Raw genomic sequence first — 10,729 nt, forward strand, 5'->3', positions numbered from 1 at the left:
TTACAATTTCTCAAAACAAAATAAGTAAGATGTCCACTTTCTCCTACAAATGCCACTTCCAGACTGGCCGCACCCAAAACCATCACTCAATGATCTAAAGAAAACGAGAGAAGCCCAAATCGAAGGCCAACTCGCTCACCTGTCACTCATCATCGATTGATGGCTCGAGAGACCATCGAACCACACACCCCGGTGCCACCCGAACCCGAACCGGTCCTCGGCCATCATCACCATCCCAGTCCAATGTTATGGCCCTGCCTTAGAGAAATAGCAGCAGAAGAAAGTTGAAACATCGAACAAAAAAAAAATTAAAAGCGAAATCAATACATGTTGAACTTCTTCGTTTTTCCCCTCTTGTTCAACTTTTTCTGGTCGACCTTTCCTAAACGCCACCAGTTGTGATCATCATCAGTCTTGTCTGAGTCAATAATTACAGTGATTTGTATCGTGAAGTTCGGCATTGACTCTCGTGCGTTCGTGAGGAGCAACATCTCCTTACAAGATTAATTAAGTAACTTTCCAGACTGATTAGTAGCTGGATTTGGGTTTGGGTTTTGTCTTCTTCTTCAGCTACGTGTACCAATTAGACACGTCCGGTCACTAAATTGCCCGGAAGTACGTGACATAATTGTGCGAAATCCGATACTGGTTCAATTCAAACTCTTTATTGGAGGTTGGAGAGTCGTATTCTGATCGTGTTTACTTAAAACATGAAGCAGTGCAGTGACTTAAAATAAATGATTTGAGCTAAACAAATTTGAACAAATCAACAAATCAAAATTTCAATAGACGGACGGTTGCAGGCAACTTTAACTTCAAGGTCGCAACGTTAAAAGAAACAAATTCCAAAATTGCTTTTCAAATCAGGATCCGTCCATCACCTAATCTGCAATATCGTAACAAATTGAGCCATCTCGTACGGCACCCAGAAAGGAATGCCAGAGAAGAAAGCTCATTAACTATTCATTTCGGTCCCGAGGCTCTCGGCTGACCCCGCAAGGCTGTTTGGTGCCGAATTCCTGCATCTTGACGCGCCGTCAACCCGAAGGTGTGCCCAGTCGGGCGATTTATTTTGACCGACTTCTCATCCGGAACGCAACGTGGGAGATACTATCATCCGATGCGTTTGCGAACCAGCTAGCCGCCCCCAATCAGTTTTTTGTTTTTTGGTTTTTGGTTTTTAGTTTTTAGTTTTTATTTTTTTTTTGTTTTTTGTTTTTTGTTTTTTGTTTTTTGTTTTTTGTTTTTTGTTTTTTGTTTTTTGTTTTTTGTTTTTTGTTTTTTTATTTTTGTTTTTTGTTTTTTGTTTTTTGTTTTTTGTTTTTTGTTTTTTGTTTTTTGTTTTTTGTTTTTTGTTTTTTGTTTTTTGTTTTTTGTTTTTTGTTTTTTGTTTTTTGTTTTTTGTTTTTTGTTTTTTGTTTTTTGTTTTTTGTTTTTTGTTTTTTGTTTTTTGTTTTTTGTTTTTTGTTTTTTGTTTTTTGTTTTTTGTTTTTTGTTTTTTGTTTTTTGTTTTTTGTTTTTTGTTTTTTGTTTTTTGTTTTTTGTTTTTTGTTTTTTGTTTTTTGTTTTTTGTTTTTTGTTTTTTGTTTTTTGTTTTTTGTTTTTTGTTTTTTGTTTTTTGTTTTTTGTTTTTTGTTTTTTGTTTTTTGTTTTTTGTTTTTTGTTTTTTGTTTTTTGTTTTTTGTTTTTTGTTTTTTGTTTTTTGTTTTTTGTTTTTTGTTTTTTGTTTTTTGTTTTTTGTTTTTTGTTTTTTGTTTTTTGTTTTTTGTTTTTTGTTTTTTGTTTTTTGTTTTTTGTTTTTTGTTTTTTGTTTTTTGTTTTTTGTTTTTTGTTTTTTGTTTTTTGTTTTTTGTTTTTTGTTTTTTGTTTTTTGTTTTTTGTTTTTTGTTTTTTGTTTTTTGTTTTTTGTTTTTTGTTTTTTGTTTTTTGTTTTTTGTTTTTTGTTTTTTGTTTTTTGTTTTTTGTTTTTTGTTTTTTGTTTTTTGTTTTTTGTTTTTTGTTTTTTGTTTTTTGTTTTTTGTTTTTTGTTTTTTGTTTTTTGTTTTTTGTTTTTTGTTTTTTGTTTTTTGTTTTTTGTTTTTTGTTTTTTGTTTTTTGTTTTTTGTTTTTTGTTTTTTGTTTTTTGTTTTTTGTTTTTTGTTTTTTGTTTTTTGTTTTTTGTTTTTTGTTTTTTGTTTTTTGTTTTTTGTTTTTTGTTTTTTGTTTTTTGTTTTTTGTTTTTTGTTTTTTGTTTTTTGTTTTTTGTTTTTTGTTTTTTGTTTTTTGTTTTTTGTTTTTTGTTTTTTGTTTTTTGTTTTTTGTTTTTTGTTTTTTGTTTTTTTGTTTTTTGTTTTTTGTTTTTTGTTTTTTGTTTTTTGTTTTTTGTTTTTTGTTTTTTGTTTTTTGTTTTTTGTTTTTTGTTTTTTGTTTTTTGTTTTTTGTTTTTTGTTTTTTGTTTTTTGTTTTTTGTTTTTTGTTTTTTTTTTGTTTTTGTTTTTTGTTTTTTGTTTTTTGTTTTTTGTTTTTTGTTTTTTAATTTTTTGTTTTTTGTTTTTTGTTTTTTATTTTTTGTTTTTTTATGTATGTTTAGTATCTTAGTAGTATGACGTTTGGCCAAATTGAGCTACCCACCATTTTTTTTTCAATTATGGTTTCAAAACTGTGCGTCAGCTGTCATCATGTCAAGAATTCACTGAGCATAGTGCCACAAGCATTAAACATCCGGCACCTTACGGCAGCTCCTAAATATTCGAAACAAAACTAATTTAATCCAAAAGTTATCCAACCAAACTTTTATTGGCACACATGCCAGCATCACCCTTCAGCCATAACCTACAGAAAACTAAAAAAATCGGTTCCAAAGTCATTAATATTCCACCCGCAACCCACAAGGGTGGACCCCATCCCACTTTAAGCCGTTTTAAGGGACAGTAAAGTCCAGTCCAGAAGGTTGGCCAAGGCTCACAAAAGTAAACAAAACAAGCATCAGAAGCGATCATCACTTTTTGCACAGCTCAGGGAAAGAACTTGGCATCAGGAAAAAGAAAGTTTGCGCCAATTTCACCTTCGGTTTTGGGGTGGGGGAGGGGCTCGAACACATGGATTTGGGGACACACCCTTCCTAATGTCCATCATTCAACACCATGTTCACATGTGGGTTGCGTTGACACTACCAACAGGGGCGATTGGAATGCTTTGGGGATTTTTTGCCGTAGAAAAAATCTCTGGGTCAATCGAAACCCATAATGCTGATTGAATTATAATTTTACTAATAAATAATCTGTTCAATTTTCATGGAGCTAAACCATTCATCGGTAATTTCATAATTTATAAATTGTTATCAAAAAACACCATAACTTAAAAAAAACGAAAAATGTTTACAGAGAACTGTTCCAAGCTCATTTACGTTCATTTGGCCTAGCCTCTATTTTATTTGCCACTTCTTCCACCTTCGATTTCAACGTTTCATGCTGTGGCAACTCGTCGATGGAATACTGATTTGAAATGGAAATTTTGCGTACATGCTTCGGTGAAATCAAGAGTTTATTTTCATTACCTTCTGCGATGACACTCCTGGTAAACTGGTTAAAATGTCTAACCTAAATCAACGAGAAATTGCGAAACTCCTCAAAACTCTCAAATCGTTCAGCATATTTTACCTCCCATACTACGGATTCCGTCCAGAATGCAAATCCTAGATCTTCTTGGAGCTAGATCGTCTCGGAGCTAAAGTCAATAAAAAAAAAACGATTCGGTTCATTGCTATTCCGAAAAGGGGTTGTGCTTCCAGCAGAAAACCAACATCAACATTGTGAAGCTGAAGAAACATCCCAAATGTATGCAACGCTGGCAGCGTCTGCAAAAACAAAGCTGAGAAGGAAAACTTCGCTCCGAGCGAGAGCTTTCGCCTCCTTTCCTGAATCGGAATGCTTTCATTCAATCAAGTTACGTTGCGAATGATGGCAAAAGAGTCGTATACACTACATAGGATTTGCTTATCTCCAGAGTTATATCTACAGTCTTTGTAAATGGTAAATAAATGAAAGACAGTAGCTTATAGGACCTTTTTAAAAAAACAACTGTGTTGAAATGTGTTGTGCTGAATGTGTTGAAAAAATGTAAAAAAATCGAGGATCTCAAGAATTTATAGCATATCTAGAGTTTTATATGAAAAGGTCCTATAAACATATGAAACACAATAGCTTATAGGACTTTTTCAAAAAAAAACTATAGATATGAGCAATTCCAGCTCAAATCAGGAATTTCTCTGGTACTTTTGCACCCAACCCTCTCCGATTTCAATGAAACTTTGTAGACATGTTATTCTACGCTTATATAAGCCATTTTTGTGTATATGGAGCCAATCAAAAATTACATTTGAAAAGGGCTTATGTTATTTAAAAAAAAGTATTTCGTAATTAAAAAATAACTGTATCTCGAAGACGTTGCATCGTATTAAAAAGTGGTCAAAGACAAACTTGTAGGAAATTGGACGATCTTTCTGAAAGAATACACACCACTTCTATGAGATTTTTCAATTTTTAAGTTTAATAGTTAAATTTAAAGGTGATGTCACGATTTTTTAGGAAAAAGCCTAAGATATTACAAAAAGACTCACGAAAAATGCAGGCTGGTATGTCTCTCCTCAAAAAGTTCAATAATCATTTACTTAAACTGTGTTTTTTTTATAAATGTTGTCTAATCATGAAAATGCTCAAAAACCGGTAGTGGGAATTGATACCCCAGACAATTTTACGTAAAAGTCTCCATATTGACCATTGTCCTATGTCCAATCCTTGTTAAGTTACAGCGGTTTCAAAAATAAAAATGTTGAAAAAATAGGTTTATTAGTGGTTTTTGGCAATTTCTATATAACAGACTTGATTTTTCAGTCTCGAAAATATTTTTACCGCAAAAACAAACTTTTTTTTTCAATATTTTTATGTTTAAAGCCGGTGTATCTTCTCAAGGATTGAACATAGGACAATGGTCAATATGGAGACTTTTATGTTAAATTGTAAAGGGAAACAATTCCCACTGTCGGGTTTTCAACATTTTTACGTTTAAACCTTTTTTCAAAAAAAAAAACAGTTTTCTCTGAGATTATATTTTTATTTTTATATAGAACAAAATTTTTCATTTTAAAATTTCATTTTTTTTTGTTTTTAGAGTGTGAAAATATAGTACAAAGTTGTAAAGCAGACAATAACAAAAAAATAAATACATAAACATAAGGGGTTTGCTTATAAACATCACGAGTTATCGCGATTTTACGAAAAAAAAGTTTTGATAAAGTTGTTCGTCGTTGATCCCGGCCGTTTATGGTAACCCGCGACAGACACGGACGACGAAACAAAGAGAAACGCAAAAAGTAACTTTTTCAAAATATTTTTTCGTAAAATCGCGATAACTGTAAACGAAGTTGACTTTATAGCTGTCGGCCACCATTGCTAGTCCCAACCACTAGTGTCTTCCTTTTTATCTACAAGGACTTCGCCGCCCTGGGCTCCTAAGTGTATGAAAGTATGGCACGGAGCGACGGCGCCGAATACCCATATTTACACAAAGAATTTTAGAGCGCCCGCCGCGGGATTCGAACCGGCGACCTCTGGATTGTGAGTCCAGTGCGCGGTCCGATTGATCCACACGGGCGGGACAGCTCGTTATGTTTATAAGAAAACTCCTTATGTTTATATATCAACATTTTTGTAGTTGTCTGCTCTACAACTTTGTAGAACATAGTTACACTCTAAAAAATAACCCTGCAAAGTTAGAAAAAACATGAAATTTTAAAATGAAAAAAAAATGACCCTTCTGGGTCAATGTAGATTTGGAAAGAACACTAAATTTCCTAAAAAAGGACATGTTTCAAAATGTTTTACAGCGGAGTAATGGAAAATGGCAGAGTTTTTAAAACTTTTTTAGTGTTTTTTTCGATGAAAAATACTTTTTTTTCGGAATTCTGAGTACGCCATCAAATCGTGCTTCTAATTTTACATAAAAATCTCTTTGACACCAAATTTCTATCTCATCACCGTTTCAGGCTGAAAATTATTGAAAAAAACACCTATTTTTCGCATGTTCAAAAATTGAAAGGGTCGTATCGCTCCTCCGTCACGAGATGTCGAAAAACGAACCTCGGATTCGTGAACAGGGACAAAAGTTACCCCTTAGGACAAAGTTTCACGCATATCGAAGAGACGTCGGGGCAACTGCTGTGTGAGTTGGCGGAGAAATACCCAATTCGAAAATCTGTCTCTTTGGAAGGTATATTTTGATCGATTTTGTATCTTGGGCAAAGTTTTAGGTATTGATAAGAACTACACTGAATAAATATGATACAAGGTAAAAAAAATTGGTGATTTTTAATTTCACTTTTTGTCACTAAAACTTGATTTGCAAAAAAAAAAATTAAATATTTTGAAAAGCTGAGAAAATTCTCTATATTTTGCATTTTTGAACTTTGTTGATACGACCCTTAGTTGCTGAGATATTGCCATGCAAAGATTTAAAAACATGAAAATTTATTTTTTCTAAGCCTCATCCAAACAACCCACTATTTTCTAATGTCGATATCTCAGCAACTAATGGTCCGATTTACAATGTAAAAATATGAATGGAGGCAACTTCAAAGGATACAGTTTTTTTAAATTTTCATATGTCATTTTTGTATGCACAGCTGCCAAATTTGTATGGAAAATTAATTGGACATGATGCAAAATGGCTTCTTTGGGGATACCGAAGGCACCAAAAAAGTTTCAGCTGGATTAACAAAAAAATTATAGTTAAGAAAAAATGCGAGCGTCCAATTTTACATAAAAGTCCCTTCGACACTAAAATTCCATCTCATCAACTTTTCAGGCTGCAAATTATTGAAAAACATATCTTTTTTCACATGTCAAAAATGGAAGGGTCAAAAAACGTGATCGTGATCAGGGACAAAAATTACCCCTTAGGACAAAGTTTACTTCGCTAACCACTACATCACCGGCATAATAGCCGAATCTTCAATTATGGGCAGTACAACGGCCAGTTTAATTCCATACCATTCCGTACGTTTTTAATTTGAACTCTTCACATTGCGGAAAAATCTAGAACCTATCAAAGTGAGTGGGCTATCAACGTCACCTCGGTTTACGATACACCTTTTTTCGATTCCGTTTCAGTTTATAGAGAATTTAACCATTTAATTAAATTTGGTGGCTCTGGTGGTGGCATGCCCCAGCCAATTGAAACAATGTTGAATTTCGGAAAACGTGCTCTTGAGGGTTTGCTCTGTTTCCTAAATTAACCATTTAATTCCAGCTCAACAACTTTGTGTTTTTGTGGTAAAATGTTTCATTAAACATTGTGGTCATTATCACAACACGTTTCTGGAATTGATTTGTGCACTTGCTTTGAATAGTACAACTTGAAACATTTTTTTTAATTTAATTTTATTTTATTTTGCAAATATGAAACGTATTGCCTTTTAACAGTAACAATAAATAAAAATAAATAAAAACCAACTCCCACATCCCTCACTTTTTATTTTTTTTATCCCACAACCGCAGCCCAACCGTGGTACGCCAGCTGTTGGTCCCGATCCTGCGGCGACCGTCGTCGCCGTCCAGCGCCACCGTCTGTGGTTGCTTCCTGGTAGTGCTCAATTCCGTAACCAGTGCCGTCGGTTTCCGTGGCAGCCACCATCGCCAGCGGATCGTCCCCACCGGAGGAAACTCGAAACTCGGTATTGTGGCGCCCCTTGTGGTCTCCCCCGCCCTCGGTTAGCTTCTTCAGGCCCAGGATGGCCGACAGCAGCAGCGCCATCATGGACACTCCGAGGGCTTTCATGGCCAGCAACGCGACACCGCCAAAGCCCAGCGCACCGAGCACCTTGCTCATCATCATGCCCATCATCATGATGGCCCCGTAGCCGCCCTTGTCCTTTTTGCGAGCTTCTGGAAGAGGAAGAGAAAACGGAAATTGGAGAGAAGAAATGTGAATAGTGCAACTTCATTTGAAACCAAGCCTTTTCCGTTGGAAGCATTACAAATGACTTAGAATAAATTCTCTGGAAATGCTTTTCCACCAGCCGTACCCTAAGATAACAGTTTTCGTGAGTTTTCGCGTATCCACCGACAGGTGGCAAGTGGGCCTCGTCGGAGTCCGCCCATTAAATACGCAACTCAAAATTAGCATGGGAAACTTTTTTTCGTGACGGCTTTCGCGACACGCTCCCTCTAACTGTTGAAGACTAATATTTGAACGTGGCGTATCTCTTAAAAAAGTTTTTCAAGAAAATTATTCCAGAATGCTTATTCTTTCGTTTTAAACTTAAACAAGGCAAAAAAAAATATTTTAAACTATTCGCCATTTTCAAATGTTTGGCTAGATAACATCGAAGGCTGCCATCTTAGTCCCACTGGGCCAACAAAGACGGGTACGCTCAGTTAGTATGGGAAATGTCAACATGCTCCCGGGCTGTTTTCCTCGCTGGTTTGGTTTCTTTTCAATTTGTTTACTCAGAAGGAAGAGAACAAGTTTCATTATAAATCGTACTCTGGCAAATTCAAATTAACCCTCCACTCCCACATTTTTTTTCGAAAATTTTTATTTCCCGTGTTCCGGAGGTCATTTTGAGCAACTTTTGTTCTACGAAAAACTTTACTTCTCTTGTTTTATGTTTTTGTTGTTTCATTTTTAGTATTTTAATCTGCGTTTATCTTGCTTAGTTTTTGTTTGTTTTTGTTAGTATTTGGCCTACTCTACCACCTTCTATCATTACATTTTGCCAATCTAATTTTTTCATGTTTTTACAGTAACTTTTTAAATTTTTTGCATGTTTTTTACATTTTCTGATATAAAATGGCACCATTATCATTTAAATTGTAAATAAATGCGTAGAGGCATAGTCTGGGACACTACGAAAATTACTGCATACTTCTTTTTACTAAAATATAAGAAATGATAGTAAAAAACACAGCCAAGTTGACACCTAAAAAAATGAAATTTTTAAAAACACTGGCAAAGTCAGATAAAACAAGTAAAACTTCCAACCCATAAATTTTCTAAAATTTTAAGAATTCTTCTCTCCAATGCTTTTCAAAGATCAAAAATTGGTTGAAAAATGGATTTTTGGCGATTTTAAATCGAAGCCCGTCTAAAGGCGGGGTTGGGTTGTAAAGAGTTAAAAAAATCTCTTGCAAATTTCGAAATCCCAAAGATTCTTAATTTAAGTCATGGTCATTTCCACTTTAAAACATGACTTTAGAAAGGTTGCGTGATTCGAAAATCGTTTAAAAAATGTTAACTTAAAAAAAGAATAAAGTATACCAGCATTTTTGTAAGCTTCAAGTTGTTTAGAATCGAGGAGAAATATCCAAATATCTCATTCATGCTCTTCAAAATTTCCCCCTCTGATGTACATTTCCGAAAAATGTGTCATATTTATCTATATTATACATAAAGAAACAGTCTCAGCCACTGTCAAACATCGTGAAAATAAAAATAATTTCAAGCATAACTTTTGAAGTATTTTTCTTAACTTTATGATATGGACTCACATCCAGACACACGCACAGACATTTGTTCAGAATTTGATTCTGAGTCGATAGGTATACGTGGAGGTGGGTCTACGAGGTTAAATTACGAAGTTCATTCTTCGGGTGATTTTATAGCCTTTCCTCCTCATTGAGGTGAGGAAGGCAAAACTGTTGATAGAAACTGGCTTGCTCACTTCCTTTTGAGCTATTTATCACTATTTTCACTTGAAAACGCTTTTTATGAGCTGTAATTGAACATAAAAGTACTGATAATTGTTTACAAACAATGAAAAGGATTGGAAAAATTTAGAATGCTTGCCTCCGAAATCCCGCGCCATCTCGTGATACACCGTCTGCAGCGTCGCTCGTACTACATTCCGAATCTCACTTTTCCGGACCATTTCACCCAAATTCACTTTCAGTTCATGGTTGGTTAGGTACCGTGTCACACTTCCAGTCACGCTACCATCATCTCGATCCCGATCGTCAACTTCGTTCAACTCCCTGTTCCGTTCTTCACCGGATCTGTCCACTTGCACTATCTCAACACCCGGCATCAGTTCGAGTGACTGTTCCGCGGCCAACTGTTTCACCACGTTCCGTAGGATCCGACCACCGTAACAGGACCACGCGCTGTCTAACCTTGCGCAACCACCAATGTCCTTGAACGCCGCTTGCACGTCACCAATAAAAACAACTCCCACGAGAAAGATCACCACGTGATGCACTGCAACTGACTGCTTCATGATGCTCAACACCGTATTGGACCTTGACACTGCTCTATTGTTCAACCGGTACTGACATTGCCGTTGGGCTCAACCAAACAATTTATACACAACAAAACGGGCGCAATAATTTTATTAAAACCCCCCCAAGAACCCTCAATTTCCACCACCCGCCCTAAATTTTCCTGAAGGAAATCCGAGGAAAAGCTGGTCCGCATCGAGCGAGCTATTCCAGCGGAAAAAGCCACAGAAATTGATTTCGAGCCACTTCTGGGCCACAACCGCTTTGTCGCCACGCCACGGTTCGTCGCCGTTGTTACAGCAAATTTAGTGGAGCTTTCTTTGTGGAATTAAACTGGGAGCTCTACCGAGAGTGCACCTGATGCAGTACCGTCGGGTGGGGTTGGTTGAACGATTGAACGGTTGAAAGGTTGTTTTTTGTTTTTTGTTTTTTGTTTTTTGTTTTTTGTTTTTTGTTTTTTGTTTTTTGTTTTTTGTTTT

At 35.3% G+C, this 10,729-nt stretch overlaps 1 protein-coding gene across 1 annotated transcript; it reads right to left on the reverse strand.

Moving 5' to 3' along the window:
- Positions 1–7,451: 7,451 nt before the first annotated feature.
- On the reverse strand, positions 7,452–10,343 carry LOC120428858 (uncharacterized). The gene is made up of 2 exons (XM_039593981.2): positions 9,823–10,343; positions 7,452–7,919 (listed from the first exon to the last, which is right to left on the reverse strand). Exons 1-2 carry the CDS (start codon positions 10,247–10,249, stop codon positions 7,516–7,518), a joined length of 831 nt encoding a protein of 276 aa, XP_039449915.1. The 5' UTR covers positions 10,250–10,343; the 3' UTR covers positions 7,452–7,515.
- Positions 10,344–10,729: the final 386 nt, after the last annotated feature.

Source organism: Culex pipiens, chromosome 1 (genome assembly GCF_016801865.2).
Source record: "Culex pipiens pallens isolate TS chromosome 1, TS_CPP_V2, whole genome shotgun sequence".
Classification (NCBI taxonomy): Eukaryota; Metazoa; Arthropoda; class Insecta; order Diptera; family Culicidae; genus Culex; species Culex pipiens.

What these genes read in the sequence shown, in the direction of transcription:
- LOC120428858 (XM_039593981.2), bottom strand. Translation starts at nt 10,249, where the DNA reads ATGAAGCAGTCAGTTGCAGTGCATCACGTGGTGATCTTTCTCGTGGGA. An exon ending in GATGGCGCGGGATTTCGGAG is followed by an intron (nt 7,920 to 9,822) that starts GCAAGCATTCTA and finishes TTCCTCTTCCAG; the next exon opens with AAGCTCGCAAAAAGGACAAG.